Here is a 24,202-nt window from a genome sequence, read left to right as displayed (position 1 = left end):
CGTCCGTCCCGGACCGTCCGTGACTTGCGCTCTCTGAGAAAATGCGCTCTCTGTCACTCACTGCAGTGAGTACTGATCTATTTTTTTAGGTCTGCACTGTTCGATCTCCTCTTCTTGGAGTCCCGGGTCTTAAAGGAGCAGTTCTTCAAAGTCCCAAACCAAATTCCTCTTAACGTGTCAAACTTCAAAACATGGCCGTGACGGCCAATAACTCCGAAAATGTCCATGCAAGCGTTTCAATGCCAGAACGGCAATTTTCAGTTAACGTGTTGCACGATTATACACGACGCTCTTTTGACAAACTCTTCATTTTAGCTAAAATTTCGCTCATGTTGAATAGTTCCTCAACCTTTTGTTCCATAAGGGCATTCATATGGAGGGCCGCTCAAATCATAAAAATTTGGCAGCCTCAACTTGTATTTCGTTCCGTTTACAAAGTGTGACGTTCGCTGCACGCGGACACGTTTTCGCAAATGACCTTTCTTGTGTCCTGAGCGTCACAGAATTTCGTAAATTTACATGGCTGCGAGGTCAGTGACGCCATGGAGGGCTACGGCTGCGAGGTCAGTGACGCCATGGAGGAGTACGGCTGCGAGGTCAGTGACGTCATGGTGGACTATGGCTGCGAGGTCAGTTGCACCATGAAGGCCTAAGGCTGTAAGGTTAGGGACGCCATGGAGGCCTACGGCTGTGAGGTTAGTGACGCCATGGAGGACTACGGCTGCTAAGTCTTCACATCAATTAACAGAAACATATGCTAGTGTAAACCTTCTTTTTCTTGTCATCTGTTGTTGGAGGAATAACCACAGCAACCGCGATTTTTCCCACAACGCGTAAATCAGCTGATTTAAATTCAATATACGAAATATACAACTAACTTCGATCACAAAAGCTACAAGTAGTGCGTGCATAAAAGAAAATGATTGCCGATTTCGTCACAAGGTTTACTCGTTCGACCCGACGATGAACCAACCCGCGCATCTGAGAGGCAAAAACGTTCATTTCCTGCCGCTGGGTCTGGGAGGCAGCGCCCGCAACGTCAGTTACTATCGAAAACACTTCCAGGTTAGTAATAGATACATAGAAAACATTTCTATGAAATAGAAATAGAAATATACACAGAAAAGATTAGATACAAGGTACATAGAAAACATTAGATACAAGATACATAGAAAATACATAGAAAACATTTCAAACCCTCCAGGTTGAGTATTATCTTTGAGCATAACGACGAGCCCACGTTTTTAGTAATGTGTAGGTAGTGCAGGAAATTATTCTAGTACTAAGAAGAGCGAACTTGCAGTTAGCCTCTTATTATTTAGAGGTGTTTTAGTTCATATATCAAAAATAGCGTGTTATCCTTGGATTGTTTCAATAATATTATTGAGAAGTAATTTGCATTTTGATATTAAAATTGTATCATTTTGTATTGTTTCTGCGTGCACATTTGCACGCTAAATTTTCCTCTGAACTCCACTGATCGATCTAAGATATTTCAATTATTTGAGATATTTTCGTTATTTTATGCCTTCCTACAGGTTTTTCCGTATCGAACTATATTAGACAGAATCGAGAAAACAGATCGAGTTATTGACTACCTGAAGATGGACATTGAAGGATTCGAGCTGGAATTTTTCGACAACGTCTTGAACGACGACGTCGAACTGCTCTCTAACGTCAAGCAAATTGGCATGGAGATCCACCCGAGTACATTCATACACACTAGCATACTAAAAAATTGATTGTATTTTAAGATTGTAGTTAAATTTTATAATGAACGCATTTAATGCCAGAAAATAATAAATTATAGCTTACCCATCAACGACTGAATCAAAGATCCCTCACCATATCACGTAGACTAATTATTGCGCTGTTCAATTTCACTGAATCTCAAAATTTTTGTTCACAAACAAGAAATCTTCATGTAAATCCAATGATATATTAAATAATATTTTTGAATTTAGTCAAATCATGCAATACATCGTAAAATTTATCCCCGTCTCTCGCAGAGCACTGGACATCACTGCGTGACACGCTGTGGCGGCATCTGATGAGGCTGGGCGAGCTGGAGTTCTCACTGGTCTCAGGTGCACCGAATTTGGTGGGAAGTAATAAATTTTATTATGGAGAGAGACTGGCGTCTTGTTGCTACGAGGTACTTTGGATTAACAACAAATTTAGGAGAAAATAACACCGAATATTTTTGTAAAGTTTTGCTATAGAATTGAGGCATGTCAAATATTATTGGCTGGATGCCTTCAAAAGTAAAAACAGCGTAGATCGCTTCACATTTCTAAACCTTAGCAGTTTATCCTTTTTGAAAGTTTTTAGATGCTTCAAAATTTTGTATTTAGGAAAGAAAACTATGTAGATTTAAGCATGAAACAATGCAACAAACTTTGGCGTGGAATATCAATTATTTATTTTGTAATCTTTGCGTTTTCAAGGGTTAATATTCGAGGTTTCTTCGAGCGCTTATCCTTGTCTCACATTTGACGGATTTTCCAAAAAAAAATCATTATTGGCTGTAATTATTGAATCTTGAGACATTAAAAGATTCGGAAATCAATTCTGAATTGTTGAATGAGTTAAAATTGCATATTAATATCTATTAAAAACGTGAGAGATGTCAAAAATTTCAAGTGAGAGAAATTTCAACCTGAGAAAATTGCGGGACGTTTGCGGTTAAAACAGAAAGTGAACTGGTCTTCATTTTTATATTTTGCATTTATTCAAGAATTTTTTATTTTTTGTATGTTTCATAAAGGGACTATCAAATCATGGAGATAGTTTGAACTCCAAAATAAATATCTAGACTTTACATATTTTTTTACATATTTTACATATTTTTGAAGCCTGCAGCATGGTGTGTGGGGACGTATGTGAACTTACTTCACATGAGCATTGCATTTTTATTGCGTCGAATTGGCCACAATATTTAATCAGATAGAGAGAATATTATCTACGAAAAATAGAATAACATCTTTTTGTGCAAACTAAAATATGTTTTTATGTTCAATTCTTGGAACCCAAAATATGTATGATCAACTTTTCACGCGTCAAAACTAATTTTTGGCAAGTAAAGTATTTTTTTTTGGCAAGTAAAGTATAATTTTTGGCAAGTAAGTATTTTTCTAAACAGTGGGTTATATTGAAGTAGAAATTGATTCAAAGATGCTTAACTACTTGTCACCTGTAAGATACAACTACGCGTTTTTGGTGCCTATTTAATACGTCTAGGAAGTTAATCTTAAAAATCGGCCACTCCACTATGTTTAAATGGTGCAGAAGAATGTAATGGGGAACATACAGCCTAAACATAGAGCCTAAAGAAGAATGGAATAAGGAACATACAGCCTAAATCTTCACAATGATGATCTGACTCAAGATTATTAAACCATTGCTCATTGCAGAAAACTGTTAAGAGATGCATTTTATTATTAATTGCAATGAATGAAATTCATTACTTCGAAGCAAATCAGCGTGAGCAGCGCCAATTCATTCATCAATGCCTGGGACCCAAATATCATCTCCATCACAGATTACCGGTCAGAGCGGATGCTGTTCATGTGTGGAAAGCCACCTGACTTGGAAGTGCTTTATTTTAATTTCGATCTATAAAAATGCTGAAATTCAGGATAGTGGATTAACAGTTGAAAAATCCATGCGCACAATAGCTTTATTTTTTCTTATTCGGTCGGATAGAGCTTCCATATCACCGAAATTTTCAATATTAACCTAAAAAAGAATGAAATCTTTCTTTTAAAGTCAGCAAATCTCCGTTTTGTTGGTAAACTAAAAAATATTACATTGAGACTTCATTGATGTAATTAATTTCCATCACAAACCAGCTAGAATTCTTTTTGATTATTCCTCAACATTTAAATGAAAAATTTTTCCGAATTTTCAAGGTCCAGCCTTACTTGATTTCATATTTTATAACAGCTTTTAGCTAGATCGAATCATGAAGTTAATCAAAGTTTTACATAAATTTAAATTTCAAAGAAAACACTTTTCTCATATCTTATGATTTAACTCGTTGTTTGAAGGCATCGCTCGCTAACATGCATGAAATATCACGTGCGATCATACCCATTGCATTTCTTGCCACTTATAAAATTTGCGATGATTCTATATTGACTGTAAGGGCATCGTCCGTCTTACTTAAACACATTTTTTTTGGTTCATTCTGACATTCCCGATGCTTAATTAAATGCTAGGCCTGTTGCAAAAATCAGATCACGTTCTCCTATACTCAAAAGGTTAGTTTCCTATCCCACTTCAACATCGCGCTCATTCGTGTTGTGAAATATCTCATATTTTAAGTACTTATATGTGAAATAGACAGAGATAAGCCCATGTTCAACTTATGATTAGGGCTACATGGGGCAGCGCGCCCCCCACTTTTTTTAAACTAAATTTTTGATGAAGTTTTAATTGATACGAGGTGGTTCTTTGTTTTGTTTAAAGATACAACTAATAGATGTGTATAAGAGACAGATNAAATGATGCAAAGGTGTACTCAAATATTTCTGATCTCACTTTATGCATCATGCTGATCAGCGATCTGTCTGTTCAAAAGACATTTGTAAAATCCAATGTACTCTAAGGTAGCCCGTAAAATATACTTCATTAAATAGTAATGGGTTTCATGCTTAATATTTAACTTTCAGTTTTTAACGATAGTATGGTTGGAATTAAGAATGCACTGATATGGCAAATCTTCTTACCAAATCAGCATCCAACTGAAAATTACACGTTTAAATGGATACTTCTGAGAGTAAAATTGTCCAAACTAGCTAGGTCTAGAAGCTAAAATTTATTATTATTATTATTAGAATAGATTATTACAACATTATTTATTGTCATCAACAAGCAATTAGAATACGTACTGAGCTGTTGAATCTGTCAACGTACCTTAAAACAAAATTGCCAACGACGTCTCATACTCAATGCTTCCCCGACAAAAACATTGCAGAGAAGATGAATGAAAAGATAAAGATAGATTGCATACCTGAACACATACCTCATTCATCGCAAATTCGCAATATATTTGATTTTTTATGCTGATCAATATTTTTAATAGTTGATTTGATAAACAATATATTTAATAGTTGATTTGATAATCAATATATTTAATAGTTGATTTGATCAATATTTTTATATTGATTTAAGAAAACTTATTTGGTCATTTGTTACTTTTTATTACCATTAATATAAGCTCTCGAGTTGTAAAGAGGTTTCTTAGTTTTTTGGTTTAGGTATCTTGCCGTTGAAGAGCGTTTTCAGAGAACTGTGATTTATTATTTTCGATGTTCACAGTCTAAGAACATTATAATGTTTTTTAATATGTTCATTCGTAGTAGTATTATTAGGATGCTCAATATTTCCACAAATTATCTGTTAAAAACTTAGTTTCGGTTTTTAAAACACAGGTATTAATTCTGTAAACTCACAGCACAAGGTTCATAACTGGATGTATTGTATTGAATTCGTGGCATAACACAAACTTCATTCAGGAGCTTGGACTGAAATTTGGCAATGTGAAGAACATTTAAACGCACGGTGATGTCCCATTAGGGGAGGTTAGTCTCGTTCAAAATTTGTCTGGATTATTATTTTAAAGTTTGTAAATTGCATATATTGTTTTAAAATACTTTATTTGTATTTTTAGGATTTATTTAGAATATTTTGCTAGACGTAGTCAACGTTGGGTTTGTTGATGGAACCAAAACTACAGCTTTAACAAACTTCTTAAAAACTAGAATTATCAGATATTTTTCGGTGAGCCAACTTCACTTTTTACTTAACTAGGACCTTAAGAAACAACCTTGACCATCAGGTACAAAATAATTGCGGCTAATATAAATACAGATAAAGTGATTACTTGCAGGCGCATGCATGGAATAACAAGCACCAAATAAATGCAGTTGGAGTTGACCTGCAAGATGACCCTTGCAATCCTTATGTTCGAACTTCAAAATTCTGCAAAACAAGATAATTTGCCGGATTGAGAAAAAAAAACGATGAAATTTGTTATGAGAATTATTTTTGGTATTCAACAAAACTTGTTTAAATGAACAACTTCGTATCAGTTTAACGAAAACAATGACTTTTTTAGCCTTAGTTTGAATGGCGTTGTATGTTTGCAGATTAAATTTAATGAGTTATTGGGCGCAACATTAATGGGATGATACATCGTTTTCGGAGTAAGAGCCCAAAATTAAAACAAGGCATTTGAAAATGCAGTTCTTTGGGCATTTAATGTAATCCTCATGCCAGTTTTCGGCAATGTTGTAGCTATATAAGCCCGTCAATCATTGCCGACGGTCAGTCGTGGCTGGACTGCGGTAGTGGCAGCGTCGCTCGCTTGAAAGTACGCCTTCCGCGGCGGTAATCCGAGCCACGTGGCGAGAAGCGAAGTCTCTGGTCGGATACATAATAACGTCTCTATTATGCTTTGTCGATGTGCCTCTCTTTATTGATAGACAGCTTAGAAAGTTTCACACACGATCAAAAACAAGACTAGATTTATCAGTAAATACTGAAATTATGACAAAACCCCCCCTGCAATAACTGAATGAATAATTCATATTAAAAGTAAAATGACGCGGGTGCAATAAATCGTTCATTTTTTGCGTTTCGATGCGAACTACTCAATAACGAATCCACTGACCAATCATCAAAAAGTCTACGGTTTTCAGACCGAATATTTTAATTGCTTTCGGGAATTATTTTCAGTAAAAATACGTATATTACACGAATCATAAACGCGTTGTTCCTTGGAAATTATTCCGGGACTCTCACAGCCATAGAAATCAATCAAAATACAAGGCTGCTTTTTAATCAACTGAATCCTTACTGGAACAGAAGTTGTTATTGCTCTAACTTAACAACCGTTTATCATCGGCCAATCACTGTAAGGTCAAAAATAATAAAAATGAAAAAATACAGCAGCCGGAGCTAAGCTACGTTCAAATAATAATCATTAAAAAAAATATTACTACGTTATTAATAGCGATGTTTCATTATGGTCTATGTTTTAAATAATGATTAATTTATTCAAAAATTTTGTGATTGCCAATAAAATCATGATACAGGTATTAAAATATTATCAGAAAATCAACAAACAAATTTAAATCCTATGAAATTTTTCAGAAATAATTTATTTCATTAATTTTTAACATTTTTACACTAGCTGCATGAATTATACTTAGATTCCAGTAGTCACGCAGTCGGAAGAAATATTTGCCTCTACGTTGATTTAAAAAACAATGGTTCCGTGGTGCAAAGACCATAGGATTTATAGGGAGACCTTAGGATACAAAGATCATAGGGTGTCATAGGGAGACCTTAGGGTGCCAAGACCATAGAGTGTCATAGGGAGGCTTAGATAAACAAGACCATAGGGTGTCATAAGGAGACCTTAGGATGCAAAGACCNCATAGAGTGTCATAGGGAGACCATAGATCGCCAAGACCATAGAGTGTCATAGGGAGACCATAGATCGCCAAGACCATAGAGTGTCATAGGGAGACCATAGATCGCCACGACCATAGAGTGTCATAGGGAGACCATAGATCGCCAAGACCATAGAGTGTCATAGGAAGACCATAAATCGCCAACACCAGAGGGTGGCAAGATGAGATCTCACGTCCCACTAATTAGTCTGCAAGCCCTCGTTGTATCCTGGATACTAGTTTGCCGGTCAGCTCCAGCAGGTGAGTGAACAACATTAAAGTAATCTTAGCCTTTCTTAGGTCTAAAGCTAGACGGTAGATTTGCAAGAATTCAATGCTGGGACCGGTGCCAGCCATAGGAATCTTCCAGTCTTATCGCGAGAAACTTCCAGTCCTATATGAATATTCAGCCCATGTTGGATAATTCTACTGACGATTAACGTTGGAAAATAATTATTATTATTATCTGTACGATTATAACGTCGTACAATTATTATGCAGTGTCCCGAAGGTTAAAAGCGTGAATTTTTCAATCAAGTTATAAATTATAATTTGAAACAATACATACACACATTGAAAGAAAATAGAATTAGTAGGAAAAGCAAAATTGTTATTTGTGGCTACAAAATGTATGTCTCTGTAACAAAAATGCATAAAAACATGTTCATGCAGTGAAGGCTATCACATTTTCTTAGCTCAGCTGAATTCAAAAATTCTGATATTCCACGTGGAAATGAATTCCACGATATTCTCATGTTTGGATAAACATTGAGAGTCTTTTTTAACTGAATCAAACAAAACATTCGGTTTGACAATGCTAATGCAAATAATCTTAATATAAGCTGCATTCACACATCAGAAGCTTCACACTTTATCCACTGAAGTTTTTTATTCATGTGAATTAGCGTTTCATGAATTTTTTAATTTTCTTTAACGAAAGTGTTCCTTTATAGGTAGTTTTGTCACACAGCGTAAATGTTTATCACATTTTTTTTATTTAGAAGCCTTTATCAACTCAGCGATCACAATCGAGACGACGCACAATGTGACTCCGAGTGCTGCAAGATTTTGGCAGAATATTTCCTGAGACACCTGAGCTGTTCAACTTACCTGCAATTATGTTTCCCTTTTTTAAATAAACATGTTAGATAAGGTTGGTTCCATGATATAGATGTTGGGTAGAATGTTTCAATTTTCGTATGAATTTTTTTTTAACTATTTATTCAGTCATTTATACAGCTGAATTTCTTTGATAATTGTCCTGAATTTTCAATTTCTCCATGATTTGCTTTCGTTCAAATTTGGGATGGTGCCACTGTTTGGCATTTTCAAAATGTCATTAGAATTAATTGAATTAGAAAAATGTCATTAGAATTAATTAGAAAATAAATTAATTTTCAATTAATTTATTTTCGTATGGCTTGGTCGCACAAATCCCCCTGCGCGGTATTTTTTCATGAACGTCAGTAAATATTTTCCTATTCGGTAAATATTCTAGTGTTCGGTAGATATTCCAATGTTAGGTAAATATTCTAGTGTTCTGTAAATATTCCAATGTTTGGTAAATATTCTAGTGTTCGGTAGGTATTCTAGTGTTCGGTAAATATTATAGTGTTGGGTAAATATTCTAGAGTTCGGTAAATATTCAAGTGTATGGTAGATATTCTAGTGTTCGGTAAATATTCTAGTGGTCGATAAATATTCTAGTGTTCAGTGAATATTCTAGTGTCGGTAAATATTACAATGGTTCGGTAAATCTTCAAGTGTTCGGTATATATCTAGTATTCTTGAATATTCTAGTGTTCGGCAAATATTATTCAGAATTGTAATCAAAACATTCAAGCTGTCAGCGTTTTTTGTCCAATTGTCTATGCATGCTGTTATCATATACGGCTCTATGGGACAACATCCAATAATATATCATTTTTCCAATACCGCTAGCTTATTTATCAAGTTCCGAAATGTTGTACGATCTGAAGCAGCGAACGAAGAAGTCATCAGGTCGTCCTAATGGGCCGAGCCATCGCGCGAGTTTGGCAGGCAATACCATTATAGCAGATCGCGTCCTTCGGGCGCCATATCGCCGCTACCAGTAATTGGAAAAACTGACGTCGGCGCTGATTTGTGGCGTTGTCCCCGAGACCCACGTAGCTACTGAGCGCCACAGGCGCCCGCCACTCGCCTACATTAAAAAAACCAGCCTCGGGTTTTGTGTTGAGCAGAAATTGATTACGATTTTTGAATTGAAATTTATTCGTAGATGTCAAAATACGTACTTATCAGGTCCTAATAATGAAAATACAAAATTTATTATATAAATATTGCGAAAATATGAAACGTTTCATTAAATTCATAAAGCAGGACATGGAACTTATGGAAATGCATGCATTTGCAAAAATAATTTGTAATAAACTATAGAACCCATTCATTCTGCTGAATGCCATCGTATATTGGCCCTCGGCCCTATCTTCGACGATTCGTATTGTTCTATATTGAACTAGTAATACTTAATTAGCAGGGGTGCATAGAATTACCGAAAGAATTTCACAACATTTCTTAATCACTGTAGCACTGTAGTAATATTTTCCCCTTAAAATTGAGAGAACATAGCGACGTTGAGGCCATGATTATATGTATTTATTACCATAATTTTCAACAATTGCTTTGTCTGTAGGTTCTTCTCTAGTATCCTGTAAAACATATGATAAGGGATAAAGTAAGAACATATAAGCTTAATAATTGTTATAATTTCTTTATTATCATAGGAAGCATCGGCATCAGCTGGGACTGGGGCAAGTGGTGGACGTATACCGGCATCTCTGGTGAGTTACTTACATGAGACTCGATGAATGTGAAAATTATCATTGTGTAACAATAAGGGAAATCCCAACATTAAAAAGTTATGAAAACAATTATTAATGTTGATTATTTTTAATTAATGAAATAAACAATCATTGCAACTAAAAATAATCTCATTGCTTATCAATCACAATTTAATAATAAATAATGAAGAAAAAATTGATCCAATTTTATTACAATGAAATTGTTTGAATGTTCTAATTAGACTCAGACCTCAACGAATCTGCATCTCCTTCTAAAAAATGTGTGGATCCTCCTATAATCCACATTTTACACTCATGAGTTCTTTTTCACTCAAGAATATAATCGATAAATCATCCCCTATTTCCGTATTTGTCCAGGACCAAAATTCTGGGGACTTATCAATCCAGAATGGAGTCTGTGCACTCACGGCAGGCGGCAAAGTCCCGTAGACTTGCAGCCCCGACTGCTGCTGCACGACCCGAACCTCGGGGCGGTACACGTTGATAAACATCAAGTGAGAATAAACCTATATTTAGTGATAACAACTCGTCGCATATAATTAATTTGAGATGCTAAAGAAATACTGGACAATTGTGATTGTAAATGTCAAGTTTGTTCACGTTTGTCGATGTGCACTTTGAAAAATATCAGGTGAAAATAAACGTATATTTAGTGATAAAAACTCGTCGCAAATACTTAATTTGTGATGCTACAAAAATACTGGACAAGTGTGGTAGTAAATGTCAAGTTTGTGTACGTTTGCCGACTTGCACGCTGATAAAAATCAGGTGAAAATACGACGTATATTTAGTGATAGTATCTCGTCGCAAATACTTAATTTTTGATGCTAAGAAAATACTGGACAAATGTGGTATAAAATACCAAGTTTGTGCACGTTGGTCGACGTGCACTTGGAAAAATACCTTGTGGAAGTACAACGCATGTGTTGGGATAATAACTTATCACCAGTAATTATACCCTTGGTGAAGAATAGAAAAATTATAGGAAAAAATAAGTTTCGTATATTTAGGGTGGAGCCTTTCATTAAAACAAGTTTGATTTACATAAATTAATTAAGATAAGTTCGGTTAAAAGAATTGAATTAGGATTAAAAACAAAAAGTGCATTTTTTTATCTAACCTGGAAAAAATTATTGTACAAATAGTCGCATCCAATTCCATAATTAAACACTGTTTGCAAATAATTCAATTAGAACCTTACTTGTTTTTTTCTTGGTAAAACCTGGCGATATTTCCACGATATTTTTTTCTGTTTTGCCGGTTGCATGCAAAAACCATAACGACTTCTACTTCAGTGGCTTTGAAGTCTGAAATCTCGATGACTGAGCTTGATCTCGAAAATTATTCTACAGTTATGTTTATGTTTCTAGTATAACTAGATTATGAGCGTTTATTTGAATTTTTTAACAGATGAAAGAACAGGTCATTAGAAATATGGTGAATCTCTTTGTATATTTTTCATATAAACTTCAAAGGAAATCTATGATCTAATAAGTCATTCGACCTACTAATACATCGGTTTCGAAAATAAAATTTTCCACCGAACACCTTAACGGAATAAATAAATAAAACATTAATTATGAAGTTGATTTTAATTTGAGTAGGATTCGCCGCCCTCGTGCAGCAATGCTGCCTTAACGTCAGTATCTAAATTCCCCAGACGGCAAGTAAGTTACCCTAAAAACTTTCCTGTAATTATGCAAGGAAGCCGCGTAAGAAACGAGTGCTCTGAGTTTTATCGCTATTATTTCAGGAATAACGATGCGAAACTTGCAGATGACATCACCATTTACCTAATGGAGTCCCGTAATGAATAGACGATGCAAAAACATTACTTTTTAACTAAGAGTTCGATGTGACACTTGGCGGAAGTTCGGCCAAGTGCCAACGAATTTGAAAAAGTTAAGAACGAGGATGAATTGTTTATCAACAAAGATGTGTCAAAAATACACATGAACACTAAGAAATTCAATATTAAACTTCTTTATTTGTCACTGATTTTCCTGATGACTTCATATTCTAGAAATTAAATACTGATATCCATTAGAAAATTGTGTCACTAATAAAATACCTTTCAAAAATTCGTAAAAGGAATTTCAGTTTGTTCAAAATAAAAATAAATTAGTGGTAGATTCCAATAAATTAAAGCTTGAACTCTTTATTAATATTTTTCATCTACTTTAGTTTCTACCTACACTTTCCTAAAGTTCAATAACATTTGTCGTTTGATATTACTTGACTTAATCCCATGGTTCAAATTTGAGTTTATAAAATTATTATTAATTTCCACATTATTAATGTTGTACCTAAAACCATGGGGCTTTTGGGCAAAATCTACGAAAAATTGAGACATAGGTAGCATATTTAAGTTTATAATGAGGAATTAATAATGAAGTGCACTACCCGCAGCAGAATCAATTCAAAATTAATGAAAACAAACCCCGGCAACAGAATTACAGAAAATCTTTTGAAAGCCAAGGAATAACAAAATCGGTTTGAGTGAAAAATCATGGTTAACCTGAGGATAGTTGAAAGTTTTTTCAGTAAAAAACTCCTCTTAACCGGCAAGTCGTAAGAGTTAAACGCAGAAAAATATTGCATATCTTCGCGAGAAAAGTTTTGAAAACTGCTCTGTTTTAATATTTAGATTAGAAGCTGATAAATCATGTCAGCAGCGGATATACAGGTCAATACAGGTCAGCGGATGTATTGAACATAAACACAGTGGATAAAAACTATTGCTTATGTCTCTTCTAATAAATTAAGATCAGGTCTGCAGCGGTTATATTATGGATAAACACAATGAATAAAAACCTTTGCGTGCGTCTATTTTAATTTCAAGATTAGAATGCTGATAAATCAGGTCAGCAGTGGATATATTGAAGATGAACACAGTGGATAGAAAAAACAATGCTTGTGCCTTTTTTAATGTTAAGATTCGAAAGCTGAAATATCAGGTCAGCAGCAGATTTATTGTGGCTAAAAACCCTTCTTTGCGCCTCTTTTAATATTAGGATTAGAATGCTAATAAATCAGGTTCGCGGTGAGCATATTGTGGATAAAACACAATGGATAAAAACCTCTGCTGGCGACCTGGTCATGGGACCGAGGATTGAACAGAGTTGCAGTCTAGGCCGGAGTACCCTGCAGGCTGCCGTGCAATAGCGGCGTCGTCTTAAAAGATTTACCTGCGCCGCTCATAAGGCTGTTGCTGGGCCAATATTTTGCCAGACGCCACGTCAGTTCATTTGCTCCGAAGCACGAGGCACTAGTGCCTGTTTCATGTTCACAGCTGAGCCTGCTTAAACCTGCTTAAAAATAATTAAACAATATAGAATAATTTTGGTGTAAATTAATCTGGAAAGAGGTTCTATATAGGTGGTTCAACTTTCCCACTCTTGAATGATGTTCCCTGTTTCTTCTTTTGGCATATTATTTTAATATGTCGTATGATTGTGAATTTCAGTAGTAAAATTCGTCAGCATTCTAAAACGAGCACGCCTTAATTTTTGGGCCTTCACACATCAAGACTCATGATTAAAAAATATTTGCAGACCTTTTCTCAAACTAATAGTTAGCTACAGTACTCATATATATATTCAGCTTGCCTGCTTCACTAACACCAGAATCTTCCGAACTTGATTGCCCAGATCTATTTTAAAGCTACAAATTACTTAGAGTACTTAGTTTAGTGCATGGATTGTTGAGTTAAAACACATTTTATTTGTAATTTGTTCGATCAGCTTTGATTTTGTGTCATTTGTTTTATTTTTTATTTCTTTTTTTTTTTTGTTTTATTTGTACCATCAGCTTAATAAAAAAAATTTAAAAATTGTGTGTTCTAACTCACTGTAGATTAACTTCCAAGCTATTCACTAGCGTAGTTTACAGGCCTAAGTCGGCTCTGCTGCAACTATCACCAAAATTCCCAATCTTTAAAATTTAAATTGCCAGCTAAAAGAGTTATAGCTGATATGGTCAATATTTTACCACAAATGGTAATTACAAAGTATTGTCGAGTTTAAATTTATCAACTCACCCTAGTCGTGTTGAACTGCATCTTTTCATGCAAGGCCTCGACAGGCAAATGTCCGTACAATCAATAATAATTGCGAGATCATAACTCCGTCAGCCAATTACTGACGGTTTTTCAAGCTAAACCCCCTAATAATAGACAAAAAATCAATCGCTAAGTGTTATTTGGACGCTATACTTGGACTTAAGCCGCTACGGGTGCTTAGGCCACTAGGTGTGCTTGGACCGCTGCGTGGACTTAGGCTACTAAGTGTACTCATTTCGGTACGTGTAATTCGCTACGTGTACTTGGGCTGCTAAGTGTACTTTGGTCGCTACGTGTACTTAGGCCACTAGTAGTACTTAGGCGATTACGTGTGCAGAAGCGAGTTTTGATATTATAGGCCCTTAAGTTTAGCATTGCCAAATTTTTTCTCATTACTCCTATTGTAACAATTAAGCTGTTGAGGTGCTCTAGACTAAAACTATGGATGAACAAAAAAATTAAGAACTATGGGAAAGCTCAGTCATACTAATATTTATTACGTGATTTAACAATGGATGATAAAACCAGCTTAGCCATATTGCAGGTACAACTCCTCAAAAATCTCATATTTTTAGCTTATTTTCTCATTTATGGAAAAAATTCACTATTGTGCTCGCCATGTCCGTCTGTCTGTCTGCCTGTCTGTCTGTCCGTCTGTCCGTGACCTCAAGTTTTCGTCGACGAGAAAATGAGAAAATGCGCTCTCTGTCACTCACTACAGTGAGTATTGAGTTATATTTTTGTATCTCGAATCGTCTTGTTTGCTGCCGCAGGTTAGCCATTTAAACCTGCTTAAAAATAATTAAACAATATAGAATAATTTCGGTGTAAATTAATCTATTCCGAAAACAGGTTCTAGGTGGTTCAACTTTCCCACTCTGTAATGATGTTTCCTTTTTTGTAAGATATTTTTTTAATAAGACAAATGATTATAAATTTCAGTGGGAAAATTCGTCATCGTTCTAAAACGAACACGCCTTGATTTTTGGGCCTTCACACATCATGAGTCATGATCAAAAAATATTTGCAGACCTTTTCTCAAACGAATAATTAGCTATAGTGTCCCTATATATATTCAGCTTGCCAGCTTTACTAACACCAGACCCTTCCGTACTTGATTGCCCAGATCTATTTACAGCCACAAATTACTTAGAGTACTTATTTGAGTTCATGGATAGTTGAGTTAACACACTATGTTACTACTTACTACCTGTACTTAGGCCACTAGTAGTACTTAGGCGATTACGTGTGCAGAAGCTAGTTTTGATATTATAGTCCCTTAAACTTAGCACTGCCAAATTTTTCTCAGATTGGAGGCAGTCTGACAAACACCGGCCATAGCGTCGTCTTCATCGCCGACAGCGGCACCGACGACCTGATGTTCGACGTGTCACACGTCTACCACCAGAACTCTTCGTCACCATTTGCTCGACATGACGAGACGAGGAGACAGTTCGGTGACCACGCGGTAGATGTCAGAGGAGGGACCATGTTGACAGACGATGGTCGGGACGTGTCATCGTCAGGACTTTTTGACCGCCAGAGCGAAGACAGGATGGGGATGGAGCAGAGACGCAGGCCAGATTTTGAAGTGAGAAATGGGAGACTTGGCGAGTCAGAGACAGAGAAGGAAGCGAATCAGAACAGAGACAAGAGAACTGCAGCTGTTAACATCGTCGGAGGCCCGCTATCTTACAAGTATCAAGTGCGTTCATTACTCCTATTGTAACAATTAAGCTGTTGAGGCGCTCTAGACTAGAAATATGGAAGAACAAAAAATAAATACCTATTGAAGAGCTCAGTCATATTCATTTCTATTACAAGATTGAACAGTGGATGATAAAACCAGCTAAGTCATATTGTAGGTACAACTCCTCAAAAAACTCAGATTTTTGGATCTCGAATATTCTTGTTTGCTGCCGCAGGTTAGCCACGTCCAGTTCCACTTTGGCACGGGCGACGGCCCGGGGTCCGAGCACACCGTCAACGGGTCCGCATTCCGCGCCGAGGTCAGCCTGACTTTAAATTGATGTTCAGCCACCAAAAACTGTACTAACTTCTTTGCAATTAGATATATATTTTTTCAATGTTATTTCGTTGCCTTGTTCAAAAATCTTTTTTTGACGCGCTTCTTTTTTACCACAAAAATTATTCCATTGGCATGGTCTAATTGATAGTAAATTTAGTATTTATATAGTCTATTTTTAAATTGGAAGTTAACCAAGAATTATAAAGCAAGAAAACGTCACTTAAAGTGTTATGCTAAATTGTGATAGTGTTTTATGACTCCTCATTTATGGAGATAAATGAAAGCCTCGTGAACGGCACCATACAAATATTGCCGAACAAAATGTGTGTAATTTATTGATCAAAACATAACAACATATTCATCTCGTTTGTTTCGTGCATTTCAGATGCAAATCTACGGATACAACGCGCAGCTTTACAAAAACTTTTCTGAGGCCGTCACGAGACCACACGGCACTACAGCCATTGCTGTTCTAATACAGGTAATAAATATCTTACCTAATACAGGTAACGAATATCTTACGAACATAACTGTACTAATCTAAGTTATTCAAATTTATGAAGAAAAATGGCGGTACTAACCCAGGTTATTGAATTTCATGAAGAACCATGGCGGTACCAACCCAGGTGATTCAATTTCATGAAGCAACATCGCTGCACTAATTGACGTTATTTAAATAATAAATAGTATTAAATAGTAATAATATTAATTAGTAAATTTACTAGTCTCCCTAGTTATGGAACTATCTATTTACAATATAGAGAGGATAAGAACTGAAGGCAGAATTTAAACTGGGTTCAGCCTAAAAATATACAGGGACTCAAAAATTCGCAGGTCTGAAACACCAGTTGTGGAGGCTAAAACTATAAAAAAATCACTATCGGTCATAGGGACGCTGCACTGCTCGGCATGAACGTAAACGGCTGAATGACGGGGGATGCGCAAGGTAGTTTCATTATCTATAACTCCTTCCTTTGTGCTCCGCCAGCCTAGTATAGAAATTGCGTGATGTTAGACCGACATACGAAGATATGCAATGCGCACAACTATATTGATAAACTAGAAACGATCGCATAAAAACAAGGAAAGCATATTTGTACTTGAAAAAAAAATATCTAATGTTGAAATTGTTCACCAGCAATGTATGAAGATTTACATCGGGGAGGTATTTAGCGAAAATAACTTTCAATTCGTTTGTCATAGTCTCAGATGCAGGACCAAAAGAAGGAAAAGAAAAATAATCACCAAGACTATCGTCACGCTTGGGAACAACCTCAGCATATTGCTTATAGACAAGAATTTCTTAATTTGAGTATACACCAATTGCGATGGAAACCCACTAGTGAAAAGATCCTGGCCAAATATTCTGAATCCGTTTGCATAGCATGGAAATGTGCATAGCTTTTTTATCTAATTCCTGACATATCGATTATTCATACATATCATCTATCATACAAATCGATCATTCATACATATCATCATTTATCATACATATCGATCATTCATATCATCTCTCATACAAATCGATCATTCATTCATATCATTTATCATAAATATCGATCATTCATACATATCATCTCTCAAACATACAGATGTCGTACAAAAGTTCAACATGTCGGGAATTCTCCATGCCATTTTAAATAAGAAAGAACCTCCGACTTAAGCGACCTATACGAACCTGACAGCTTGACAACCCCGTCATAGAATAATAAAGTCGAGCTTCATTTCATCTTTGGTCTACAGAAAAAAATCGTTATTCATTAAATCATTAGCCTAATGCTTTCTTATATCATTCATTTGCATTGTCAAAACTGCAATACTACTCATTCATTTACGAAACGAGTCGGAATGTTTTATTAGAATGTCACTTGGTTGATGTTTCTCTGTCATCGTTTAAAGGCCAGTATTTGATTGAAATAAAAACTATACATAGACCTAATCTAAGTGGTGAAGAATTTTTACCGCTGGATCTTTAATAAACCCGTTTATCATTTATGCGCTTATAATTTAAACTCAATCGTGGAATTGGTAACCAGATTCTTGAAGTTTGCCTTGCCGTTTATTGAAGTCAAAACAATTAAGAATTACTGGAAAAAATAATATATTATCTCGACAACCAGGTAGGGCTATTGGGCCATCCAGGCCTGGCCAAAATCCTGGACGCATTACCGCGGGTGCGGTGGGCGGGGGAGGCTGTGTACGTGTTTCCCGTGAGCATCAGTGAACTGCTGCCTCACACCCAGCACTACATGACCTATGAGGGATCCCTCACACAGCCCCCCTGCCACGAGACAGTCACCTGGATAGTCATGAATAAACCTATTTACGTCACCCGCTCCCAGGTGAGAAAGTAATTCAATCCATATTGGTATATAATCGATAGATTATATAGATAGATAGATAAGTCAACCGCTCTCAGGTGAGAAAGTAATTCATTCCATATTGGTATATAATTGATAGATTATATAGATAGATAGATAAGTCAACCGCTCCCAGGTGAGAAAGTAATTCAATCCATATTGGTATATAATTGATAGATTATATAGATAGATGTATAAGTCACCCGCTCTCAGGTGAGAAAGTAATTCATTCCATATTGGTATATGATAAGTCACCCGGTCCCAGTTGAGTAAGTAATCCCAGCTAATATTAGTAACTGTCATGTTCTTTCACGCCTCCCGGTCCCAGTTGAGTAAGTAATCTCAGTAAATATTAGTAACTGGCAAGTTCTTTTACGCCTCCCGGTCCCAGTTGAGTAAGTAAGCCAATCAAATATTGGTAACTGGCCAATTTTACATCATCCGTTCCCAGTTGATAAGTAATCCCAGCGAATATTAGTAGCTCGCAAGTTCGCTTACGTCACCCGGTCTCATGTGAGTTAGTAATCCTATCAATATTGGTAACTTAACCTTATCCTTGACCTGAATTATTTAAAGCGATCAAGAACCCCCTCTATGGCAATCACCGAACTTATAGTTCGCTCAGGATGACTGTTAAAATATTAACTGAAAATAGATACATTTAACCGAGCGAGCATTCCATTTCAAAATAGGAATCTTCTAACAGATGTCATCAATAATATCTTTCAGTTGTGATAACCTTGAATGTTATCGTCTCCAATATTTATCAGTCGCTGTGGCTGCAGTCGGTCGCAGGTGCACGCCACCAAACTTCTGGACAGTCGTTATAAAGCCGCCGGTCTACATGCACGAAAGTTATATAGAATTTGTTATAGAATTTCAATCTAACTTCATTGAATTTTCATTTTATTGAATGAAACAGTTTAGTCAAAGATTTCAAGTATTTCTTTTAAACGATTATTCAAATCACTGCCTCAAAATGATACCTACACCACAACTTCAACATTGAATTGTGTTTAAGTGTTCCGTTTATTTCGGTGAAGTTGTGGAAAGAAAATACTAATTATATTCCTGGTAATCTCCAATAAAATTTCAATTTAACTAATTTAAATTTTCATTCCATTGATTGATACACTTAGGCCAATGACTTAGATTCACTCAACTGTCCATTTTACATTTTTCTTCCATTTGCCTTTTTTTCAAGTCCGTTTCTTAAAATCAGAACTTAAAAGCGATTAGTTGTTGGGAGATCAGCAGAAACATAGGCACTGAATAAATTAGCATCCTATAATGAGCACTAAACGAAAGCCAATATCCTGTTGGAAAAATAATTCCACTACTTGTGTAACCAATGTCACCATCGGCAAAGTTTCTGATACCCAAAGAATTCAAAAGCAGACATAGCAAAGTAGTCGATGCAAAAACCATGCAATGAAAAGACATTATAATCGTCACGACTCTGATGTCATCATGCAAAATTAACATGAAAAAGTTATTTCTTTTTAATTGCCATTAATATTCATGATGTAGAAAAAACGTATTAAACCGTCTATTATTTTCTTAGATCCGAAAACACATTTTGCAATAGTGTTTAAATTGTCTGGGCTGCAGCTGTAGAATCAACTTTGCCATGTCTGCAGACATGGCAAAGTAGTCGATGCAAAAATCATGCAATGGAAAGACATTATAATCGTCACAATTCTGATGTCATCATGCGAAATTGGCATAAAAAGTTATTTCTTTTTAATTACCATTAATATTGATACTGTGGAATATATAATATATTAAATCGTCTTTGAAAAACTATTATTTTCTTAGATCCTAAAGCATATTTTACATTAGTGTTCAAATTGTCTGGGCTGCAGCTGGGAGCTTTACAGCAGCTGCAGCAGGGCAAGCGAGGGCTGCCACAAGCCCGACTCCTGAGCAACTACCGTCCCACGCAGCGCCTCTACCATCGCACCCTCGGCACCAACATCGCCTTCACCAGCGCAGACTGCGGAGTACCTACCCGCCCTACTAGCTATACAGGTACGCAACGCAGCCTTCACCAGCGCAGACTGCGGAGTGCCTGCCCGCCCTACGAGCTATGCAGGTACGCAACGCAGCCTTCACCAGCGCAGACTGTTTTTTTCTCTTGCAGCGAACGTCTTCAAATGAACTCGCACTGCTCGTGGTCCGTTGCATGGAATTTTTACACAGAGGTGACGACTTGATATAACTTAAAGATATTCAATGATTGTTCATGCCATCAGATCACTGAAATGTGCAGGAGTTCCTCAGTGTTAGTGAGGACTCAATGAGAGCTGGGACTGAGGAGAATGTTGCTGCTAAATAATATTGTGTAATGGAAATATGTATAATAAATATCATGTTTTCTGGGAAAATTGGGCTAAGCAGTTGGTTGACTTCACAATGCAAAGTATCACAAGGAAAGTGTAGATTTACGTGAAAATTTTAGGTTCTTAGATGAAACAAAAGTGGTCAAATTTCGAACCCTTGTTAGGATGGAAACTTAATTATGAAAAATTATAGTGCCAGGTGGAACTTAATAATTACGAGAGATGTGAAAGTCTTTGAAAGATTTTGAAATCGACAACGAATGCGTGTGGTTTCAGGGGATAGAAAAGTTGTCCAAGGAACTAATTCACGGACATACGGACTATTTACGGTGATATAGTGTTTCGGGGGGGATATAGCTTATGCATGGGAAATGGTTTTTCGGGGGATATAGTTTATGCATGGGAGAAATCACATACCCACAGTCGCAAAGAAAAAATAAAAGCATATCTGACACAAATATGGACTGATAGTTGAATAGTTCAAAAACATATTCAAGTGACGAAAAATTGTGAGCTTCACGCACCGAATCGGACAATCCTATTTGTAATTATTGATTATTATTGTGTAGTTAGCGGGCCAATAAGGCGATTAATGTAGCTTGTTGATAAGATCTATTAATTATTGCGGTTTCATGAAGATTAGGTTTTTTCAATGATCCTTTATTTATTTTCTTGAATAGAACATTAATATTTCATAACTAAATCACTCCTCAATCGTCTGAGCAACAAACATCGAATTTTTGTTTATCGAGTTTCTTTCGATCAAAAATCTTTTCCCGATTTCATATCCATGAATTCGAACTGACTTTGTTTTTATCAGATAATCTTGTTATTTTATTTTTCTTGCTTTCAGATCTTGTTATTTAAACAGACAATTCAACTCACATCGAGACAATTCACCTTGTATCGCGTGCGGCTTCATGCACTGACGAGTGCAGGATATATGAAATAAATTACTTAAGAAAATCCATGGTTTGATATTTAATGATATCATGCAATCAACATACCCAGTCGTACCAATTGACATCACAACTAAAAAGAGACTCTTGGTATCAATTAATTAATGTTTATTTAGTTGTGCTTTCGCACGGAATTTCAGCTTTTTTGTAGATTCCTTTTTTTGAAATTTTTTCATTTGCCGTTTTATTTTTGTTTTTTCCGGGATATTTCTTATTTTTTATCCTTGTTTCCTTTTTTTTTTTTTTATTTTTGGGGGTTTCTGTGAGCTTTTTCTTTTTCATTTATTTCCATTTCCACCTTTGCAGCTTGAGGTTCAGTCCTGGCTTGATTGAGTTTCTGAATCTGGAGTTCCGGGTTAAAGAGGTTTTACTCTGGTTTTATTATTCAATCCCGTTGGTTAAACTCATGTGCACAACAACAACTCCTTGCAATTTGTTCACTGTCAATTTTTTCTTGTCTATGTGCATCATAAAGAATAACTTCATCATACAAACTATGGCTGAGCGTAAGTTACTCGGCTCTATGTTTGTAAGAGCTCATATAGTAATGTAAGGCATATCATATCTTAAGGAGTATCGTCATCGATAGTTTCAGAGCCGTCTAATCGCGCACACCGACATTAATGTTTGTATCGGTCAGTAGCTACGAATTATTTGTGAAAAATGTACATAATATTTTTCGCCTTCCCTTGACTTTTTGAACAGCAAATTGTTATTTTTAAAAGTTCTTTTGGTTCAAAGCTGAAATTTTATTTTGGTGAATTTAAACTTCATAAATGCGCTCATTAAAGGCATCCGTTTCGGTTAATTAATGGTTTAGTTTTCGTTGAAAATATAATCAATCTTACGCAGCCCTTGTGAATGAACAACTTTTCTATCGATTTAATTAGGTTTCATATCAATATCAGGAGCAAAGGAGGTTTACTCTTTAACGCTGGATTCATAATATTAAGTAATTACACGTGAAGTTTACGTTTTCAAATAAACTCATACCTCCGATGCTTCCACGTCCACGGGTAAGACTTTTCTTTCAGTTGAATTGAAAAGATATTTTTTACTGCAATTTGTAAGTTATCCATTATAACGGATGTAAAATGAAATCCTTGCGTTAATTCATGAATGACCTAGGCTCTATAAATGACATGCTGCTGTTCGAGTCGTCAAAGAGATTTTCTTGTATGCTTGTCCTGTGAAAGACGCAAGCCATTTTTTTATATTGATAAATTGATAAACATAAATTGTATGAATATGAACGATTGAAATCTACTCACGACTTCATTATAAACTTTTCACGAAGTAAAAGCAGATTCCAATTTCTGTAATAAGCTTATTTAGTATGTACTGTATGAGGCGTTACGCTCATAACCATATCATATACTTTTTTCATTGCCCGTAATCCATCTTCAACAATATAATGTGACAATAAAGCAGAGGAGCACTTAACTTTTATTAACCTTTATGCTACCAAATATTTCCCTACGCATTCTTTTCGTAGCAATTGGGACAGGCATGTCTATTAATTAATCAACGAGTTTTTGAAACCTCGATGAAGGCTCGGTAGAAGTCGTGCAAATCATGCTAACATTTTTTTATGAAACGCTCGCATTAAAGCTCCATGGAATTAACGGCGAACGATTTTTGCTACTAAATTTCACTGAACATATGAGGATAATGCAGGGCTACGATAACTGTAGTGAAACACAATGTAAAAGTCAAACATAAAAAGCAAACCATCGCAGCAAACGTATATTATTGCCACTCTATTGCGATTTCTTTAATGTTTGGTCTCCAAATCCTCGATTTTTTTACGCTACAAATAAAGAAGAAAATAGTAGGCCAACCGCTCTAAGCGATTTTTACGACGTTCAACGAACGATGAGTTGTTGACACATCATATCATAACACATGTTATATAATGGTGCCTTAGGCTATAATGTAGCCTAGCATGTTGCTTAAGCCTACATAGCATGATGCCATTGTGCAATTTGTGTAATTACATTTGTATATTTTCATGTAGAACCAGTAGCTACGCGTTACCATTGTTTACTATAGCAGGACGTAAGTTAGATTACGTCAGTCTTTACCTCGGCGTCTTCCTCCTCGGTTGTGTCAATAAACTTACAAACCATTCAACCTTTAATTCCAACCC

General features: G+C 35.8%; 1 protein-coding gene and 1 long non-coding RNA gene across 2 annotated transcripts; both read left to right on the top strand.

Annotated features, from left to right (window-relative positions):
* The first annotated feature begins 544 nt into the window (after positions 1-544).
* On the top strand, positions 545-1,585 carry LOC108676888. The gene is made up of 3 exons (XR_001931198.2): positions 545-563; positions 943-1,065; positions 1,539-1,585. It is a non-coding gene; the product is annotated as an uncharacterized LOC108676888 (long non-coding RNA).
* A 5,918-nt stretch (positions 1,586-7,503) lies between these two features.
* LOC108676881 (carbonic anhydrase-related protein 10) lies at positions 7,504-22,156 on the top strand. Its single transcript, XM_018165036.2, has 9 exons — positions 7,504-7,721; positions 10,226-10,282; positions 10,661-10,797; positions 15,673-16,068; positions 16,289-16,372; positions 16,778-16,873; positions 18,513-18,734; positions 20,618-20,783; positions 20,896-22,156. Exons 1-9 carry the CDS (start codon positions 7,643-7,645, stop codon positions 20,910-20,912), a joined length of 1,254 nt encoding a protein of 417 aa, XP_018020525.2. The 5' UTR covers positions 7,504-7,642; the 3' UTR covers positions 20,913-22,156.
* Positions 22,157-24,202: the final 2,046 nt, after the last annotated feature.

This window comes from Hyalella azteca, unplaced genomic scaffold, assembly GCF_000764305.2.
Source record: "Hyalella azteca isolate HAZT.00-mixed unplaced genomic scaffold, Hazt_2.0.2 contig7221, whole genome shotgun sequence".
NCBI lineage: Eukaryota > Metazoa > Arthropoda > Malacostraca > Amphipoda > Hyalellidae > Hyalella > Hyalella azteca.
The sequence above is the reverse complement of the archived record's forward strand: the minus strand, read 5'-3'. Positions and strand labels throughout refer to the sequence as shown.

What these genes read in the sequence shown, in the direction of transcription:
- LOC108676881 (XM_018165036.2), top strand. Translation starts at nt 7,643, where the DNA reads ATGAGATCTCACGTCCCACTAATTAGTCTGCAAGCCCTCGTTGTATCC. An exon ending in GACGTATACCGGCATCTCTG is followed by an intron (nt 10,283 to 10,660) that starts GTGAGTTACTTA and finishes GTATTTGTCCAG; the next exon opens with GACCAAAATTCTGGGGACTT. An exon ending in TTTACGTCACCCGCTCCCAG is followed by an intron (nt 18,735 to 20,617) that starts GTGAGAAAGTAA and finishes TCTGGGCTGCAG; the next exon opens with CTGGGAGCTTTACAGCAGCT.